Source organism: Pan paniscus, chromosome 19 (genome assembly GCF_029289425.2).
Source record: "Pan paniscus chromosome 19, NHGRI_mPanPan1-v2.0_pri, whole genome shotgun sequence".
NCBI classification, from domain to species: domain Eukaryota; kingdom Metazoa; phylum Chordata; class Mammalia; order Primates; family Hominidae; genus Pan; species Pan paniscus.
In genome coordinates this window covers 56,471,477-56,493,721 of record NC_073268.2, presented here as the reverse complement: position 1 = coordinate 56,493,721, position 22,245 = coordinate 56,471,477, and the positions used below count along the sequence as shown (strand labels likewise).

Genomic DNA, 22,245 nt, shown 5'->3' with positions numbered 1-22,245 from the left:
ATCACTTACATTTAGATTCAACAGGATAATATAAAAAATTAAATTTACTAAGACATAATGTTTACTGGTTGATAATAAAGTTTTCTTTTCAACATAAAAGTTCTTTTAACTTTTAAGTTCGTGGGTACATGTGCAAGTTTGTTATACAGGTAAACCTGTGTCATGGGGATTTGTCGTACAGATTATTTCATCACTCTGTTATTAAACCTAGTACCCACTAGCTATTTTTCCTGAACCCTCTCCCTCCTTCCATCCTCCACCCTCCACCTTCCAATAGGCCCCAGTATGTGTTGTTCCCCTCTATGTGTCCACAACATAAAAATTCTTTATAAACTTTCTTCATGATCAGTTTCAAGAAACAATAGCTCTCCCTCTCCCTCTCCTCTTCTCCCGCTTTCCACGGTCTCCCTCTCCCTCTCCTCCCGCTTTCCACAGTCTCCCTCTCCCCCTCTCCTTCTCCCGCTTTCCACGGTCTCCCTCTGTTGCCCAAGCTGGACTGTACCACCATGATCTCCTCCCTCTCCCCTTCTCCAGCTTTCCACGGTTTCCCTCTCCCTCTCTCCTTCTCCCGCTTTCCACCGTCTCCCTCTGTTGCGGAAGCTGGACTGTACCGCCATGATTTCCACTCGCTGCAACCTCCCTGCCTGATTCTCTTGCCTCAGCCTGCCAAGTGCCTGGGATTGCAGGCGCGCGCCACCACGCCTGACTGGTTTTTATATTTTTTGGTGGAGACGGGGTTTCGCCGTGTTGGACGGGCTGGTCTCCAGCTCCTGACCGCGAGTGATCTGCCCGCCTTGGCCTCCCGAGGTGCCAGGATTGCAGACGGAGTCTCGCTGACTCAGTGCTCAATGTTGCCCAGGCTGGAGTGCAGTGGCGTGATCTAGGCTTGCTACAACCTCCACCTCCCAGCCGCCTGCCTTGGCCTCCCAAAGTGCCCAGATTGCAGCCTCTGCCCGGCCGCCACCCCGTCTGGGAAGTGAGGAGCGTCTCTGCCTGGCCGCCCATCGTCTGGGACGTGAGGAGCCCCTCTGCCTGGCCGCCCAGTCTGGGAAGTGAGGAGCGTCTCTGCCCGGCCGCCCATCATCTGGGATATGGGGAGCGCCTCGGCCCCGCCGCCCCGTCTGGGATGTGAGGCGCGCCTCTGCCCGGCAGCCGCCCCGTCTGGGAAGTGAGGAGCATCTCCGCCCAGCAGCCGCCCCGTCCGGGAGGTGGGGGGCAGCCCCCGCCCAGCCAGCCGCCCAGTCCGGGAGGTGGGGAGCAGCCCCCGCCGGGCCAGCCGCCCTGTCCAGGAGGTGGCGGGCAGCCCCCGCCCGGTCAGCCGCCCCATCCGGGGGGTGGGGCGCCTCTGCCTGGCCGCTGCCCCGTCTGGGAGGTGTGCCCAACAGCTCATTGAGAGCGGGCCAGGATGACGATGGCGGTTTTGTCAAATAGAGAGGGGGAGAAATGTGGCAAGAGTAGAGGGAGATCGGATTGTTACTGTGTCTGTGTGGAGGGAGGTGGACATGGGAGACTCCATTTTGTTCTGTACTAAGAAAAATTCTTCTGCCTTGGGATGCTGTTAATCTATAACCTTACCCCCAACCCCGTGCTCTCTGAAACATGTGCTGGGTCCACTAAGGGTTAAATGGATTAAGGGCGGTGCAAGATGTGCTTTGTTAAACAGATGCTTGAAGGCAGCATGCTCGTTAAGAGTCATCACCACTCCCTAATCTCAAGTACCCAGGGACACAAACACTGCAGAAGGCCGCAGGGTCCTCTGCCTAGGAAAACCAGAGACCTTTGTTCACATGTTTATCTGCTGACCTTCCCTCCACTATTGTCCTATGACCCTGCCAAATCCCCCTCTCCGAGAAACACCCAAGAATGATCAATAAATACTAAAAAAATTTTTTTAAAAAAAGAAACAATAAATATTTGAAGAAAAATATCACAGTCATTAAACATCAAACTACTCACCGCTGAAATCTTTCTTGCTGTTCTCTTTGTTTTCGAATTTCTGGAAACTGCTTTTCATAGTATTCCCTTGTTTTGCTTTCTTTAGCTTTCCTCCGAGGATTATTTTCTATTCTGTCCACTTTTTTCTCCCATGCCTCCATGAGCTGATCATAACGCTGGCAGATTTTTTGTTCCTATTAAATATCCGTAGCAAATTAATAATAATTAAACTAAACTCTGATTCTGACAAACCTAATACTTTAAAATAAATGCTACTTCTTAAGGTTAAGTCAGAAGTACATTTGGCTTATGACTCAACTGTGAACGAAAAGCACAAAGAGGAGAGAGGAAAGGTAGCTGTGTTTCCTACTAAGATCAACACATAGAGCACAGGTTGGCTGGATTTTTTAGTTAACATTAAGACTATGCATATTTATAAACTACTTGACACCTACTACTAGTAGTAGCTGACCAGTTACTTTTATTTTGCTTAAAACATTATGTCATTGTTGTCCCAAAAAAATGGAAAATTAAAAATACAAACATGTAAATAGTTCATAATCTGACCAATTACCCAAAGGCAACCATATGAACATTTTGTTGTTATCCTTCCAATCGGCGAAACAAAACACACACGCTTTAACCGATCTATTATTGGAGGTTCTGGTTGATTGCCATTTTTTGCTATAATAAATAATGCTATATAATAAACATTTTGACAGTATGAAAAAGGCAGAAAATGGTTGGTTGTGCTTTATCATAAAAAGAAATCCAGGCTGGGCGCAGTGACTCACACTTGTAATCCCAGCACTTTGGGAGGCCAAGGCGGGTGGATCACAAGGTCAGGAGTTTGAGACCAGCCTGGCCAATATGGTGAAACCCCGTCTCTATTAAAAATACAAAAATTAGCCAGGCGTGGTGGCGGGCACCTGTAGTCCCAGCTCCTTGGGAGGCTGAGGCGGCAGAATCGCTTGAACCCAGGAGGTGGAGGTTGCAGTGAGCCGAGATCGCACCACTGCACCCCAACCTGGGCAACAGACAAAAACAAAACAAAACAAAAAACAGAAATCCAGTGAACTACGTGAAATTGAGAATTAATGCTTTTAGAGAAGTAAGTGAATTATGATACCATTTTCTAAACAGAGAAGAAAAGACAGACGAACCCTCCATTATGGACAAAGAACTGTCAATATATCTGATGACACATGGATAGAGGAAAGTGAGGAAGGGTTCATGAAAAACTGCTAACATGGTCATCTTAAGAAAGTGGCACTGGAGAAGAGAATATTATCTTTCTCACATTCCACACCACACCCCACTCCCACTTCTCAATTACTCCTATATGTCTTCTGTGTCCTTCATCTTTTCTCCTTTCTACTGCTACCCTTATAATCCAGGCCAACACCATCCCTCACCTAGATCAAAACAATAGCTCCCATGCATTCTTAATGTTGTAGCCAAATGCAAATTCTTTTTTTTTTTTTTTTTTTTTTTTGAGACCAAGTTTCACTCTTGTTGCCCAGGCTGGAGTGCAATGGCGCGATCTCGCTCACTGCAACCTCTGCCTCCCAGGTTCAAGTTATTCTCCTGCCTCAGCCTCCTGAGTAGCTGAGTTTACAAGCATGCGCCACCACGCCTGGCTAATTTTGTATTTTTAGCAGAGATGGAGTTTCTCCATGTTGGTCAGGCGGGTCTCAAACTCCCGACCTCAGGTGATCCGCCCTCCTTGGCCTTCCAAAGTGCTGGGATCACAGGCGTGAGCCACTGCACCTGTCCCGCTAAATGCAAATTCTTAAAATGCAAACCCAAACATTATGCAACCTCCAGGACAGTATACAACCTGGCTCTGGCTTCCCTCAGCAGCCTCATTTCTCACCACACTGCCAGCTCAGTCTACACTCCCTCTGGCTCCCAGACCTTCACTTAAGCCACTCCCTCTGCGTATACAAGTTTGCAGAGAATTGGTTTTCCCCTGAAATGTCTCCTCATAATTCCTATCTGCCTTAGGCGTCCTCCTCAGTCATCCATAGTCCATGACCACGGTGTGATCCAATACTAGGACTGACCTGTCTGACTTCCATCACCTTAGGCTCCCCCTAATTACTAAAACCATATGGCTATCTTGCTCACCTTTGCAGAATAATATATGGGACAGAGTACACAGCCAAGTGATATTTAAGCAAATCGGTGAAAATACAAACCTTACAGTGTTTGCATCACCAGTGAACTTATTTAGTGAGTACCAGAATTACAACAAAATTACTTGGAAAGGAAAAAAAAAATACATGAGCTAATTTCTTACTTGATATTTATATGTTCTTGGCAAAAAAAAAAAAAAAAAAACAACTCAAGACCAGTAATTTAAGACAGTATCTGATCACACTGGCAAATTAGAACATTAGACGTTTTCCACCAAATAAAGCTGCTGACTCTTGAGCTTTACAACTCAAACTGTCAGGTCATTAACTTTAGGCACAAAGTTCATTTCTGATGTCGATTTAAAGAGTAGCATTTATTTAGTAGACACTTCAGTTTAAATGTATTAACAGTGTATCTGTAAAATTAGTATAAACATATTATGAAAATAAAATCACTGGCATTATATTTTCTATAATTTAATTCCCATGAAAATTATATAACCACGGAACTTTTGGACTGCAAGTCATAAAAAAATATGGAAAACCATTTGAATTTGAAAAAGCTGAACCCTAGCTGACCCCGTTTCTAATAAAAGAAAGAATAGTAATGTCTAATCAGCATGACTGCAACTTACCTACAACTGTTTGAGGCTTAAAAAACTAAATTATCTTTCATATTCTTTTAAACTACTCACCGTTTTATTTTGACTAAATGAAAATGTTCTAGAAAGATGACCAATGAAATTAATTTGATAATATTAAATGTAAGGTATGGTATCAAAATGTCACTAGAATTAGATTTAAGTCATATATATATATATGGTTACTTTCTAAATCAGCACTTATCCTCAAATGGAGTCAAGGACCACTCTCATTAACAGTAGGAAAGTGAATGCCTAAATAAGCATGAATGGGAAAGCTGTATAAATTTCAGTTAACAAGGATAGGACCTCACCCTTTGTTTTCTTGCATGATTTCTTCTTTTAAAAAATAAAATGAGTTTTTTCCTCATCACCTGGTTTCTAGAAGAGAAAAATATGGTTGCATGACATTAAGAAAAAGCACAATTTAATAATGCATTCACTTTTTTTCCAGAGACACTGGAAAATAGGCAAAGATCACTTAAGAATTTATGATGTAAACAAAGTTAATCCTAATTTTTTTACCCTGCAAAATAAGACTTTATAATTTTTGCAAAAATTAGAACTGACTAAAGTTCCTCCCATTCTACAGTAAGACTTAATACAAAATAGTTAACTTTCAATTAGCACATCCAATTATAAGGCAAATATTTTCAAATTAAAATTACAGTTACTTATCCTTCTTAACAACTCTGGTGACATAAACATCTTACTCTTTGGAAGGGAGGTAGAAGAGAAGGAAACATTTTTACAGTTACCTCCCTACATCAGGTGCTAACCTCCCTTCTATGAGGAAAATGTATACCAACATACGTAGAGATAGGTGACTTCTGCTTTAAACAGAAGATTTTCTTCAGTCACAGAATGACACAATCCACTCTAAGAAGTAATGGAGGGCAATGTGTCAAAACAGGAAGATTTCTAATATATCTTAATCGCTTTTTAAATTGGAAGCACTGTGACCTTCAAAAACAATGACATGCAGGTTCAAGTATAAATATTTATACCCCACCTACTTCCAGAAAGGATTTCAAGCTGATTATTCAAATATAAATACAAAGCCAAGGCAAGTAGAAGTAATTTTTTGGATTATCTGCCACTCAGGACTAACAGTGACACTGGCTCCACTCAAATAAGTATGGACAAGCAGGAGCTGGCTATATGAAAAAGTAGCCAAGAGATGAAAAGAATTATTAAAATGTACATTTGCTATTTCATACAAAGCAAATGACGGTGATGAAAGAATAGCTACTGAATGACTCATACAGATGCATGCAGCTGAGGAAATATTCCAAAAGGTGTCGTACAGGGAAGCATTACCATATACTCAGTTTGCTCTAATTTTAAGTATACGTTACTCAAAAGCAAATGACAATCAACAAATACAATCTTAAATGTTTCCTAGGAATTTAAATGAAGTCAGCCAGTCAGTAATCCATCTAGGATAGTGTGCTGAGCACTAAATAGGCAATGTAGATGACATGAAATAAATCGGACAGAGCTGCTCTCCAGACTGTATCAGGAGAAACAGGACACAACACAAACATAACACTGAGGCTTTGTGGGGAAAAAAAAAAAAGTCATTAAGTAGCCAACTAGATCTTATCTGCTCTTCTACTCTTTAAAAATGTTAAAACAGCTAAGCAGTTCCAAAGCAAGGTATATTATATGTGAGTTTTGACTAACTTACTTCTAAGGGTTCTCAAGATCATAGTAGCATCTCACAGAAAAATTGACAAATACATAACTTTTATTATGAACCACTTACTTAACAAAAGTTAAAATTATTCAAATTCAATTGTTTTCATGCATACTACCATGCAAATTATATTTGCCACCAGTTCTGCAAAGTAGTCAATAATTGCACATACTCTCAGTTAAGAAATTTTTTAAAAGAAAAAAATAAATATATATATATAAAATAAATAGCAATGTGCTCATTAGTAACCATACTAGTAAATAATTATAATGTTCTGCTTATACTTAATAAAACATATAAAGTAGAAATATCACATTTTTGTCACAAAGAATAATGCACCTAAAATTCTCTTAAAGTATAATTTTTTTTTAAAAGATATCTATCTAGCTTCCTCTCTTACTTCTATCAGATCAAGAAATTAGATTTTCTTTTCACTTATTTTCTTATTCCAAAATCTGCATCCATAAAGGCCTGGTACTAGGATGAGCAAGGCTAAGCAAACTACATTCTGGAGCAGCCTCCTCACCCACGAGGTGACTGAGCGCTTCCAAGGCACCAGGACATTAAATGGCAGAAGGGTCTACAAATACCGTCATTAGCAAGAGTCATGGAAGGGATTTCCCTAGAATAGGATTTTGAATAATGATAAAATGATCCGTGGCACTTCTACTTTGCAATGGCAGATGTGGCTTGGTGGGGGACGGTGTCATCACTAGTCTTAAATGAAAAAGCTTCATTATCTTACTTCATCATGCGCCTTGCAGGTACTCCACTGAAAAAAAGACAAAACAGGAGGCAAAAAATTCAAGCCTCAAGGTAAGCCATTTCAATGTTAAGCATCCACCTTTTTTACTAGCAGATTATAAAACCAGCTAGTTTTATGCAATAATTTATTTCATTTTTTGGCCTCGGAAACTCAAAGCTGTTACCCCAACCCCCAAGAAGCCAGAGGAAGATAACATATAATAAAACGACAGCAAATTACACAAATCTAAAACATACCTACAATATATTATAATAATGTCAGCAGATAACAAAAATGATCTCTTTATAGAATATATGGTCTTTAATTGAAGAACTCCAAAGATGATCAATACTTACGTCTTGATGTTCTCATGGTACACCTTGGTATCTGATGGCTGGTTATACAGTGGCTATAAAAGAAATCAAATATTTATGTATAAAATGTTGTACATATGTCTATGAAGAGACAAAGAAACATAATTTTAATGTAAGCACAGGTAAAGTACTAATGGATCTACACAATAACATGCCCTACCAAAACCTCCAAACTTTTATTTTTTTATTTACTTATTTTTTTAAATTATACTTTAAGTTCTAGGGTACATGTGCACAACGTGCAGGTTTGTTACATATGTATACATGTGCTGTGTTGGTTTGCTGCACCAATTAACTCATCACTTACATTAGGTATTTCTCCTAATGCTATCCCTCCTCCATGCCCCACCCCCTGACAGGCCCCGGTGTGTGATGTTCCCCGCCCTGTGTCCAAGTGTTCTCATTGTTCAATTCCCATCTATGAGTGGGAACATGCAGTGTTTGGTTTTCTGTCCTTGCGACAGTTTGCTCAGAATGATGGTTTCCAGCTTCATCCATGTCCCTACAAAGGACATGAACTCATCCTTTTTTATGGCTGCATAGTATTCCATGGTGTATATGTGCCACATTTTCTTAATCCAGTCTATCATTGATGGACATTTGGGTTGGTTCCCAGTCTTTGCTATTGTGAATAGTGCCGCAACAAACATACGTGTGCATGTGTCTTTACAGTAGCATGATTTATAATCCTTTGGGTATATATCCAGTAATGGGATCGCTGGGTCAAATGGTATTTCTAGTTCTAGATCCTTGAGGAATTGCCACACTGTCTTCCACAATGGTTGAACTAGTTTATACTCCCACCAACAGTGTAAAAGCATTCCTATTTCTCCACATCCTCTCCAGCACCTGTTGTTTCCTGACTTTTTAATGATTGCCATTCTAACTGGTATGAGATGGTATCTCATTGTGGCAAAACCTCCTAACTTTTAGATTCCCTGAGTAACTGTTAATCCCATCTCCTGTCACTCCCATAATACGGTTTATAAATCCATTGTTTCCCATAAGTGTATTTATGCACAGATTTTTAATTTCAAAGTATTAATACTCCCTAATACTAGGGAGTATTAACCATTGTCACTATTTTAACAGTAACATTCAAAGAGCTTTCTAATTCTGTTCTTAATTCTCATTCTGCCTGGAAGGATTAAATAGCTGCTCAAGCAAAAACAAGCTCAGGATGATGCTTCTGCAAAGGTCTGCAAAGGTAACCAAGTTCACTCATCATTACTTTAAACTTCATCTCAAGCTACATCTCTGCTCAGCTACATCTCTCTTATCCCAAAATAAATGGATCATATTCCATCTTATCCCAAGAAAAACTACCACCAAAAATTAAAAAAAAAATCACTGGAAATGAAAAAATTTACTTACCAGTTCAACTTTTGGGCCAAGACCTTCAAAAATTTTATGAGCTTCTTCTGCTTTTTTCTAGAGATAAAGACATTGTTGTATCATATAATTAAAAATTACATTATCTAAGTGCAAAATCATTATTTAGAAATATTTATCTAAGACTAATCTATAGATGAACTTATCCTTATTTCCAAATATCCTTCTTCTATATGACAGGCTGAAATATGCTCCAGTTATTTTTTATTTTTTCTTAATTTGTAGTTACAATGATAGAAAACTCTGAAATTGTATTGTCATAGCTCTCCTCACCAAATTCAGTCAAAACTTAACATTTGTATTGAAAGCAATGCCTGAATAATTGGTAAGTTTTAAAAAAGCAAATAATTATATTAAAAAACTGGAGAGAGGGAATGAAAATTCACTATTAGAAATAAATCCCCCAAACATTCTACATACTTTAACTCATATCATCTTTAATAGAAACTTAAAGCAATAAAATACCATAAAATGGCCACTCTTTACTATGGTAAGCAACATTGATCTCTTTGAAGAAAAGCTGTTAATGAGCGAATTTTCTAGTTACAAGAAATCCTTAGTAATAGCTGAACAACAAAGAAAACCGCTAATTTGAATTATTCAAAGTGCTCAGTAGTTAAAAAATGCTGAATTATATGTATTTGTAACATGCTATTTCCTTTTTTTTTTTTTTTTTTTTAATTTGAGACAGGGTCTCACTCTGTCGCCCAGGCTGGAACACAATGGCACGATCATAGCTCACTGCAGCCTCAACTTCCTGGACTCAAATAATGCCCCCATCTCAGTCTCCCAAAGCTCTGGGATTACAGGTGTGAGCCACAGTACCCAGTTGCTATTTTCAAAAGTAAAATAATCCAGACCAAAGTGTTACCTAGCAAAAATCTTCCCTTGCTAAGATTAATCTATCAATATTTTGGCAACAAAAATTTTAACTTAAGACCCTCATATGTTCGTAATACAATTTGTATTCTAAGTCTACAGATAGAAGTAAATAATTCTTCAACATATGTTCAGTATATTCTATGTGCCAAGCACTCACTAGACACTAAGAAAATAATGAATAAGATAAGCCTTCCCACCACAGGAAGATGAGGGGTCTTGAAAGTCTTCCTAGAGAAAATGATACTTGAACTGGGGCTTGAGGTAACAGTGTGCTTGGCAGAAAAGACAAAACACGGGGCCACCTGACAGCAGGGGCAACATAGCAGGTTAAAGATATTGCTAACAAGGGAACATCCAAAACCTCTTCTGGTGGGATATTACTAAGAAAAGAGTATGGGGCAAGGGCCAGGCGGGTAAGCATGTAAACATCAATAAAGGCTTCGGCTATTCTGTATAAAGTGGGAAATCATAAAAAGGTTCTATTTGGAGAATCATTAAATGGGACGAAAATATGAAAGATGGGTTAGAAAGAAAGGACTGAAGCGTGAGACTCAATAACTATGTGGGAGATGAAGGCTCAAATTAAGCTAATGATAAAGGTAGAGGAAAGAAGCGTAAGACCAGACCAATATTTAGGAGGTGGGACTAACGCTCTTCACTGATTACCTCAACATACATGAAGTGGCAAAGAGAGAGAACTGGATAATTCCTAGGATGCTGGCCTAGATGACCAGAGGTGCTGGCACAGAATATACTTCCTACCATCACCCTTTTCTTTCTTCTGACGTCACATTCTCTTGCAAATCAACCCGTCAAAATATAAACAAGGCAGGTCGCAGTGGCTCACGCCTGTAATACCAACACTTTGGGAGGCCTAGGTAGGTGGATCACTTGAGTCCAGGAGTTCAAGACCAGCCTGTTAACATGGCGAAACCCCATCTCTACTAAAAATGCAAAAATTAGCCAGGCATGGTGGCATGTGCCTATAATCCCAGCTACTTGGGAGGCTGAGGCGGGAGAATCACTTGAACCTGGGAGGTGGAGGTTGCAGTGAGCCAAGATCGTGCCACTGCACTCCAGCCTGGGCAACAGAACAAGACTGTGTCTCAAAAAAAAAAAAAAAATACACACACACACACACACACAAAGATATTCTGCAAATTTCTCTAGTAGAGCCCAACAATAATCACTTTTCTATACGTATTATTCTTCTGAAATTAGAATATTTACAAATATTTTTGGAACTTACAACTGATAGGGTAAAATCAAATTGAACTGTTAAAAATAGTCTGTTTAGAGACTAAACAAACTTAGACTGAAATTTAACTATGATGCAAGTCAACTTTTCTCAGGAAGTCAACTTTAAAATTAACACTTTGGGGCAGTTTTTTTCCTCCCACTACCTTTCTAAATAAAAGAAATGGTCCCTCGATCTCTTAAGCCACACTTGGCTTAATTCCAACTAGTGTAACTGCTGCCACCCAAGAAATAAGAGGGAGGTGTACTTCTGTAATTACCCCATTCCTCCTTGCCTATGGTGCTGAAACAGATAAGCTCATTCATTAAAAAATGTTAAAAGAGGCAGGGAGGGCCTTTCAAAAGGCAGCATACTGGGGCAGAAAAAGCCTTGGGGAGTACATATGAGAAAGCCTGGGTTCTAGGCCCATTGTGCTCTCCTCCTCCCCTCCGGGAGCTCCCTGTTACAATTCTGAAACTGCACAGGTACATGTATAAAACATACATAAGAAAGAAAAGATGAGGCCAGGCATGGGGGCTCACACGTGTAATCTCAATACTTTGGGAGACTGAGGCAGGAGGATCGCTTGAAGCCAGCAGTTCAAGACCTGGGCAACATAATGAGACACTGTCTGTTAGAAAGAAAAGAAGGAATAAAAGAAAAGAGGCCTGGTGCAGTGGCTGACGCCTGTAATCCCAACACTTTGGGAGGCCAAGATGGGTAGATGACTTGAGCCCAGGAGTTCAAGACCAGCCTGGCCAACACGGTGAAAACCCCATCTCTACTAAAAATACAAAAATTAGCTGACTGTGGTGGCTCACGCCTGTAATCCCAGTTACTTGGGAGGCTGAGGCAGGAGAATTGCTTGAACCTGGGAGGTGGAGGTTGCAGTGAGCTGAGATTGCACCACAGCACTCCAACCTCGGGGACGAAGCAAAACTCTGTCTCGAAAAAAAAAAGAAAAGAAAAGAAGGAAAGCGAAAAAAAAAAGAAAAGAAAAGAAGGAAAGGAGAGGGAGGAGAAGAGGGAGAGGGAGAAAAGAAAGGAGAGGGAGGGTGGAGAAGAAAAATGAAAGAAAAAAGAAAAAAGGAAAAGAAAGATGACTTCTATAGTTGTTGTGGGTTAGAAACAATCTTCAGTGTAGGAAGGCAAGTTTAACACTGGAACAGGTTTCACATTTGGTTTTCTTCATAAAATAAACAACAAACCAAATATGGAAATGTTAAAACAGAAAGAAGAGGTGCAAAAGGAGTTTTCAAGTTTTGCTAATGTGCAGCAAGAAGCACTATACTAATTAATAAAAACATCTAATATAAAAATTAAACACCAATTAAATTCTCTATTAGATCAGATCTTGTTCAATAGTATTCAGTCCTCAAATCCCAGTGAGGCAACCACAGAATTCACTAATATTGTAAGACAAGGCTCATTAATAAATCCATTAATAATTATTACCAAATCCAATTTATTTGAAAAATAATTCACACTAAAAAAAGAAACATTTTATAAAACTTAAAAAAAAAACTATCAAATCTCCATTTGTATCACCACTAATTCCTATTTATTTTATCCCTGAGGTCACAGTCACAAACTGGCCATGGAGCCCATGAGCCCACAAAAGTGTTTTGCAGCTATGCAGAGGACTTTTTTTTTTTTTTTTTAATCAGAGATTTCACATAAAACCCCATTATTTTGGGCTTTTCTTAAACAAGGGAGCAACTGTATATCCTGGAACACAGCCCCCATCTTAGGCATGGTCACCTCCTTCCCTACCTTTACTGGATTTATCTTCACGTAGACTGCTGTGGCCATACAATAAATTGGACTAATATTGAACCCAGCCAAGAAAATAATATTAATTGCCCATATTTTTACCTGCCCATAACACTTACCATTACCGTAAGTATATTTCTGATGACTCTCAGTTATCTACTTGATACATGTATATCTAAATCCAATATCATTCCTATAAATGTGTATTTATTTATTTATTCAGCTTTTAAGTTCAGGAGTACATGTGCATAAATATTTATTAATTCACAATTGCTTTACTTAAGGTCAATTTCCTTTCGGCTGTGGACTACTATAAAGTTACAGACTGTATGTGTAAGATAGACTGACAGATGAATCCACTCACTACAAATCAAATCAATCAAAACAACAATCCCAAATTTTACCTGATGATCACGCCTTTAGCTAAAAAGCCTATTCTATCCCACAGTATAAAGCATATTATCATTTTTTGCACTGTGGACTTCTGGAAGCCCACTGTTAAACAGACACTTTCTTCATGTTGAGGTAAAATCAGTTTCCCTCTAACTGCTAGTTCCTGGGCCATATTCTGGACAAAACTAACTTTGATACTACAAAAATGATTCATAGAATTCATGCCTGGTGTTTCTGAATCCATGAATATTTTTAATTAAGAGTATGAAAGTAAACCTAAAAAAGCAAAGTCTACCTAAAGGTCAAAATCTACCTTGAACTTTGATTTTTTTTTTTTTTTTTTTGAGACTTGAGTTTTGGTCTGTTGTCTAGACTGGACTGAAGTGGCTCAATCTCGGCTCACTACAACCTCTACCTCCCGGGTTCAACCGATTCTCCTGCCTCAGCCTCTCGAGTAGCTGGGACTACAGGCATGCGCCACCACGCCTGGCTAATTTTTGTATTTTTAGTAGAGACAGGGTTTCTCCATGTTGGCCAGGCTGGTCTCGAACTCCTGACCTCAAGTGATCTACCCGCCTCGGCCTCCCAAAGTACTGGGATTATGGGCATGAGCCACCATGCCCCACCTTGAACTTTTTAACTGAAGTTCAAACCATAGCCCAACTATCGACTGTGAACTAATGCTGATAAGAAAGTTCATTTCCACATGCAATGACCTATCTTTACTGAAATGTTATCAGTAGTCAGCATTAAACATCATTTATTAAGTGAAAAATTGCAGGATGGTTGTTTTGTATTACATGCTACCAAACTTCCTTGCCAGTATTCATATAATAGGAGACTCAGCTGACAAAATTTCACTGATTAAATATTTATAAAATATATAATGTAAAATGAAATATTACATAATTTAAGGCACAACTGTAAACTTTCTTTCAATTGATAAGGAAAAAAACACCAAGCTTCAGTCAGCCAAAGTTTATGAACATTCAAAATTGTAAGAGAAATCAGGTTTTAATAAAGTTAAAATTATACCAGGATACATTCAAAACTGAAAAGGGCATCGTCAAGTGGGGTTAAAGGCCTGTGCTGCCAGAGATGGTATGAGCTTACCCGATTCTCATCATAAATAATTTGGACAATACTGCGGTGTTTCTGCTCCACAGGAGGAGGGGACACAGGCTTCTCAGGCTCAGGAGGTTTAGCTGCCTCTTCTTCAAGCTGTTGCTAAGAGATCCAGAAACAAAGAGTCAAGCATGTGCTGCACACCACACCCAGCAGTGATTAACCACTGGAGATAACACAGGTTACTAAGCTTTCCTTGCAGATTCTGTAGGGTAACCAATTAATCCATTAAGGTCTCATGGACCAAGAGCTCAAAGAGAATTAATCAGATTTATTTCATAACCAAACAACACAAATTTTCATTAGATAGAGTTTAAAAAAAAAAAAAACTAAGAGGAAGCATCCTTTAAGATTTTAATTCTGGGCCGGGTACAGTGGCTCATGCCTGTAATCCCAGCACTTTGGGAGGCCTAGGCAGGTGGATCACCTGAGGTCAGGAGTTCGAGACCAGCCTGACTAACATGGAGAAACCCCATCTCTACTAAAAATACAAAATTAGCTGGGCATGGTGGCTCATGCCTGTAATCCCAGCTACTAAGAAGGCTGAGGCAGGAGAATCACTTGAACCCGGGAGGTGGAGGTTGCAGTGAGTCGCGATCACGCCACTGCACTCCAGCCTGGGCAACAAGAGCAAAACTCTATCTCAAAAAAAAAAAAAAAAAAAAAAAGATTTTAATTCTGACAAACTTAAAGCAAAATAATAAGAGAAGTTAAATTTAATGAAGGTACTCTACATACCTCTATCACAATGACCTTTGACAGCACTGAAAAAACACTCTTATATATTATAGATACACAGTATACATTAATATTTGCTGGGCAGAATATGGTAGAAAGGAGTTCAAGGGTTAACCCTTAACTCAGCATGGCACCATGCCACCCTCAACACCCAATCTTCATGTGTTACAGTGCTCTGGTCAAAGGGCAATCAACAAAACTACAAAAACATAGACTATTGGTGTGTGCAAGTATAAAGAAAAAGCTAACTGTATTACCGTGCCTGGGTTTGAGCCTCAGGGTCACCCTTTACAGATGGTGTGATCCTAGGAACCTTTCTGGGTCCTTAGGTCAATCCTTTTTTTTTTTTTTTTGAGATGGAGTCTTGCTCTGTCACCAAGGCTGGAGTGCAATGGCGCTCACTGCAACCTCCGCTTCCAGGATTCAAGTGATTCTCCTGCCTCAGCCTCCTGAGTAGCTGGGATTACAGGCGGCCACCACCATGCCCGGCTAATTTCTGTATTTTTTTAGTAGAGACAGGGATTCACCATGTTGGTCAGGCTGGTCTCGAACTCCTGACCTCAGGTGATCCACCTGCCTTGGCCTCTCAAAGTGCCGGGATTACCGCTGTGAGCCACCACACCTGGCTCCCTTAAGTCAATATTAAGCAAACACCTAAACTACTCATAAATAAGGTAGGGATAATAATACTACCTATCATACAGCTTTTTGAAAGGACTAAATGACTTAACATATATATAAAGCATATTACAATTATAAATTGTAAATATTACCGAGTATTACTAGTGAAGCAAGCAGGGACTTGTCTGCTTTGTCCACTGCTTTTTTTCAACACCTAAACCAGTGCCTGATACCTAGTTAATGCTTTAAAAATATCCACACGAATAAATTTAGCATAAGTCCACTACCTAAGATGATAAAAGAAAAATTAGGTAAAGACAAATTAAGGTTAAGTCTAGTATAGCCTATAGGCAAAAATTATCTATACTACTAAATAAGACTGATAGGCCGGGTGCAATGGCTCACACCTGTAATCCCAGCACTTTGGGAGGCCAAGACGGTAGATCACTTGAGCCCAGGAGTTCAAGACCAGCCTGGCCAACATGGTGAAATTCCTGCTTGATTAAAGATACAAAAAATTAGCTCGGTGTAGTGGCGCGAGCCTGTAACCCCAGCTACTCAGCAGGCCGAGGCAGAAGAATCGCTTGAACCCAGGAGGTGGAGGTTGCAGTGAGCCAAGATCGCACCATTGCACTCCAGCCTGGGCGACAGGGGGAGACTCCATCTCAAAAAAACTAAATAAATAAGAGTGACAGTCAAAGCTCCCAGTACTGTAAATCAGACCATGCCCAAATGAAAGCATAAAAATCCACCAAGAGGGAGTTTCTGAACCTATTCTGGCTCAGGAGGCTGCCCGATTCGAAAAAATTTTTTAAAAATAATAATAAATAGCCACCAGGAGAGTCTAAACTGTAAGGAACACTTCCACTTCGGAATTATATGTACTCTTGCAGTCTGTTATCTGTACAAGCAAAAGAAAGATATTTGAAATTCTGAGATCATTTTTATGGTAAAGGGTTCTTCAATGATTCCCTTTCTTTCCTGCTTAGAGGGCCTTCTTTTAGATTCCTTGTTAAGGAATAAACAAATCACACTTTGTTCTTAGACCCAAACAGCCCTGGGACAAAACCATTATAATTCAAAGGCTAAAAGCAAACACACACAGACACACACACACACACACACACACACACTCCCTCACCTGTTTTTGTTTTTGTTTTTGAGATGGAGTCTCACTCTTTTTGCCCAGGCTGGAGTGCAGTGGCACAATCTCAGCTCACTGCAACCTCTGCCTCCCGGGTTCAGGTGATTCTCCTGCCTCAGCCTCCCAAGTAGAGTAGCTGGGATTACAGGCACCCGCCACCATGCTCAGCTAATTTTTTGTATTTTTAGTAGAGGTGGGCTTTTGCCATGTTGGCCAGGCTGGTCTGGAACTCCTGACCTCAGGTGATCCGGCCTGCCTCGGCCTCCCAAAGTGCTGGGATTACAGGTTGAGCCACCGAGCCTGGCCCTGTTTGTTCTTTTACATTAACTTTACAATGTATTTGCCATGTTTTAAAAATAAATTTAATTGAAATTTTATTGAAATTGTATGAGACATGATTTAGTGCAAGATGAACACACAACATTATTATTACTGTTTCCATCCAGCTATGGCATATTTCTTTGTTTTCTCTAGTTGTCTTTTATATCTCTCAATAAAATGTGTGGCTCTGGTACATTTCATAATAATCATACATTATATATCATTATTTCTAATTATTATAGTGGATTGCATGTACATTTACTATGTACCAGATATTATGCAATATATTCATTATCTCAATTCATAAAACAATCATGTGATTTAGTTGGTGTTATTACTAAATTATTACCATTGTACAAGTAAAGAAAATAAAGACAAAAGAAAGAAAAAAAAAGAGACTCAGCGAAATCAAACCAGTAAAGACTTAATTAGAATTGTTGGGCATATAATAAAAATTTAATACAACTCAATGAAAGCAAAAAAAAAATTTTTTTAAATGACCAGGCAGATTTGAGAAGGAGCCAAACAGAAATTCCAGAAATAAAAACATAATTGTTGAAATTGAAGACAGATTTGACAGCAGATTACATATAATTGAAAAGGAAAATGTAAACTGGAAGACAGGCTGAAGAAATTGCTCAGAATGAAGCCCAAAGAAGTTAAAAATAAGAAAGAGAAACAAGAGACACGGAAGACAAGAGTGATAAGATGTTACAACTAACAGGAATTTCATAAGTAGAACAAGAAACTGTTAGAAAGGTTTTGTAAAAAAGATAATGGCTTGGAATTTTCCCAAAGTGATGAAAAACTCCACCCTTCATATTCAGGAATATCAGGTTGGACAGATTTAAAAGGAAAAAAAAAAAAAACACCTAAATGTATCATCATAAAAATAACGGAACCCCGAAGAAAAGAATATATTGAAAACAACCTGAGAGAAAATTCACATTATCCATGAAAGAATACAGATTTAGACCAAGAGCTAATGTCTTAAAAATAGAAGAAGACAATGTACTAAGAAAAAATAATCACATACCAAATTAATAAATATATCTTTTAATAAACAGGCCAAATATAAGACAATATTTAAGTCATAAAAACCAAACAAATACTGAATTTGCCAACTAAGAGACCTTCACTAAAGGAAATTCTAAGAGATGTTCTTCAGTAGAAGGGTGTTCCCCTCGATGGAAGACTTGAGTTGCAAGAAGAAATGGTGAGCACATAAGAAGACAAATACGTGGGTAAACATAAATGAACACTGACTATACAACATGTAGTGTCCAGTGGATTAAGAATAAGATGAGAAGCAAAACTATAAAACTTCTAAAAAATAATATAGTAAAACTACCTTAATAACCCCAGGGGGTTTTCATATAAAACCTAAACAAATTCTGTTCACCAAAAAAAATACTAACAGGATCAAAGACCCAAATATAAGAGGTAAAACTATAAAATGTGTAGAAGAAAACACAGGTATAAATCTCTGACCGTGAATTAGGCAATGGGTCTTAGATACAACACCAAATGTAAGAGTGACAAAAGGAAAAAACAAACTGGACTTCAACAAAATTCAAAACTTTTATACATCAAAGGATACTACCAGGAAAGTGAAAAGAACCCACAGAATGAGAGAAAATATCTATTAAGTCATACATCTGATGAGGAACTAATGTCCAGAACATATAAAGAATTCTTAGAATAACAAAAAGACAACCCAATTAAATAATGAGCAAACAATCTAAATGAACATTTCTCTAAAAAGATATACAAATGGCCAATCAGCACATGAAAAGATGCTCAACATCATTAGTCATTAAGGATATGCAAATGAAAACTACAACTAGATACCACTTCACATCTCCAAGGATGGCTATATTTTTTTAAAAAAGGAAAATAACAGATGTTGGCAAGGAGGTAGGAAAAAATGGAACCTCCATATACTGCTGGTAAGAACATAAAATGGTACAGAGACTTTGGAAAACAGTTTTGAAGTTTTTCAAAAATTTAAACATAGATTTACCATATGCCCACTCCTAGATATATAAAGAAAATTGTAAAAATACGACCACACAAAAACGAGTACATGAATTTCATCACAATACATCACTAATCATAGTCAAAAAATGAACACAACTCAAATATCCATCAACTAATGAATGGATAAACAAAACATAGTACACTCATGCAATGGGATTCAGGCATAAAAAGTAATGAGGTGCTGAGACAAGATACAACATGGATAAATCAGGACAACATGCTAAATAAATGAAGCCAAACACAAAAGGTCACATATGATTCTGTTTTTTCTGACATTTGGCATATGTTAGTCCATAGAGACAGAGAATAGACTAGTGGCTGCCAGGGGTTGGGGAAAGGGGGAAATGGGGAGTAACTGCTAGTAGGTATGGAGTTTCTTTTTGAAATGATAAAAATGTTCTAGAATTAGAGAGTGGTGATAGCTGTACAACTTTATGAATACATTAAAAGCACTTAAAGTGCCTATAGTCCCAGCTACTCGGGAGGCTGTTGCAGGAGAATCACTTGAACCTGGGAGACAGAGGTTGCAGTGAGCCAAGATTGCACTACTGCACTCCAGCCTCGGTGACAGAGTGAGACTCCAAATCTGGAAAAAAAAAAAAAAAATGCACTAAAATGCACTTAGTCTACACTTAGAGTGAATACTGGGCTAAAAGTGAAGTGACGGGCCACAAACTAGGCAAATCTTCTATACACATATCTGACAAGGGACTTCAGGAAATCCTAAAAATTTCAATGACAAAATAGGAGACTATAGACAAAAGGCTTGAACAATGCACATAAGGAACCCAAATAACCCATAAACAAATGAAAATAAGCTCAGCCTCCTTCCAAACCACAGAGAAGACTATTTCATATCCAACTGAAAAAACGATATCAAGTAAAGGCAAAAATGTGCACAAACCGGTACTCACATAAGCTGCCAGTGGGAATGTAAAATGGTGTTACTTCTTAGCAAATTTAGTATCATCTATTAAATAGTTCACTGTACATAATCTTGAGCCAAGCACTGCCATTCCTGGGCACATGCCCTAGAAAATCTCTACATGTGAACCAAAAACCAGCACCATTGTATGGAATAGAAAAAAAAAATCAAAAATAGAATGGACAAACAAATTTCACTCTCTACAATCATATAATCAGACAGTGCAGCAAGGAAAATGAATGAATGTAAGAAAACCACAACAGTAGCAAAAAAACAGCAAGTCCGAATATATAAGGCATGATTCCTTTTATGTAAAGTTTCAAAATATGGAAAACTCAAAAATATCTTCTGTAGGGAGACAAACATACATTCTTAGAATATATTAAGCAAAGACATTTACTTGTTTCTTTTTCAGTTTAAGGATCTGCTGTTCTACTTTTGCAATTTCTCGATCTACACGATCCATACTCTGTATTAACTCTTCCTTTGAGAGTTTTGAAGGTGAAGCATTTTGATCATCTCCACATGGTTGCCCCGAAATTGGAGAGGATGGAGCTTCATGTTTGCCTCCGAATGCTGGATCCTTTAGAGAATAAAACCAAGAAAAACAATTTATTTCTCACTAATAGAGTCCAGATTGCCTTAAATGAAAAAGTCAGTTTTAAACCACAGCAGAGCCATGTGTACTATTTGTCTAATGAAACTTTTAGTAGTAACTTTCATATTCACATACATGCAAATTCTCACCTCACTTTTATAGTTTAGATATACCATGTACTATTTTGAAGACCCTAAAAGCTATACAAAGTGAGGTGAGTTAGTGTTGATCAGCCTCTAGTATAACAATACTGAAATTATAGAGAATTTATAGGTAAATAATGCAATCATGACAAAGGAAGATACCAACTTCTCAGCCATTTCCTTGCAACGGCTCTTCAAATGGTCTGAACAACTGGCTGGGAAATAGTATTATTCCAGGTAAAACCTGTGTGTCCACCCAACTTAACAACTATAACATGGCCAAGTGTTCCTATCAAGTTTTTAGGCTTTCCAAACCAAAACTGAGGTACACAAGTCAGAGAAGTGACCTAGGAACTTCAGTTGCTACTATCTCTAGGCCTACTTTCATAAAGCCCACACTATAGCATACATAACATTTCCTTAGCCAAAAACATCCCATTGCGCCTCCAAATCAGCAGAGCTGTAGCAGAATGAAAGCCGCTTCACCCAAAATCCACTACCCTCCAACATACATCCACACACACCCTATTAATTTCCAGTCTGCTGTAAAGACATAAGCAATATTATAAAACAGATAAATTTTAGAGTACTAATTTTACTTAGACTATGAGAAACCTACAATGAGGGTAGTTCACAGGATTATAGAACCCTAAAATGTATTAAATAATGATTAAGGAACTGTGAAAAGTCAATAGTTCTGAGTCAAGAATGCATACAGGAGATAACTGGACAGTTGCTTCAAAACACCTTAGTACAGATATTTCAGCTAATATACACTGATGAAAAGCCTCATATTCTCTAATAGTATGCGCTGAATCTAAGAGGCCTTCTGGGAAAATAAGATTATGGCTATACCCTAAAACCTGTACAATTCTGTAAGGAAAACACCAATAAAAGCAATAACAACTCTAATAGACTTAATTAAAGCTCCAGTATCCTTTGCATCTGGCATACAGTCAATCTTTGGCAGCTTTAAGCCCTAGAGTTTATGATTCCTCTCTTAAGATGTAAATCCTTGAGGTCATTGGCTTCCAAAATAAACCAGTATGTTTCATCTAAATAAAATATCAGTGGCCAGGCACGGTGGCTCATGCCTGTAATCCCAGTACTTTGGGATGCTGACGCAGGCAGATCACAAGGTCAGGAGTTCCAGACCAGCCTAACCAACATGGTGAAACCCCGTCTCTACTAAAAAATACAAAAATTAGCTGGGCGTGGTGGCGGGCACCTGTAGTCCCAGTTACTTGGGAGGCTGAGGCAGGAGAATGGCTTGAACCCAGGAGGCAGAGGTTGCAGTGAGCTGAGATTGCACTACTGCATTCCAGCATGGGTGACAGAGCAAGACTCCATCTCAAAAAAAAGAAAAAAAAAATCAGATTTG

General features: G+C 38.7%; 1 protein-coding gene across 23 annotated transcripts in view; it reads right to left on the bottom strand.

The window, feature by feature from the left end:
- The window catches only part of NCOR1 (nuclear receptor corepressor 1), a 187,594-nt gene that overhangs the window by 112,639 nt on the left and 52,710 nt on the right, over positions 1–22,245 (bottom strand). For 15 of the 23 annotated variants that reach the window (XM_055101239.2, XM_055101240.1, XM_034943258.3 and 12 more), the window contains exons 5-11: positions 20,524–20,706; positions 14,323–14,436; positions 8,907–8,963; positions 7,515–7,567; positions 7,159–7,185; positions 5,029–5,095; positions 1,957–2,129 (exon numbers count right to left, since the gene is read on the bottom strand). In XM_055101239.2, the coding sequence (XP_054957214.1) occupies positions 1,957–2,129; positions 5,029–5,095; positions 7,159–7,185; positions 7,515–7,567; positions 8,907–8,963; positions 14,323–14,436; positions 20,524–20,706 (674 nt within the window). The remainder of the gene's footprint in view (positions 1–1,956; positions 2,130–5,028; positions 5,096–7,158; positions 7,186–7,514; positions 7,568–8,906; positions 8,964–14,322; positions 14,437–20,523; positions 20,707–22,245) is intronic. The other 8 variants (XM_055101243.1, XM_055101244.1, XM_034943264.3 and 5 more) reach the window with 1 other exon arrangement.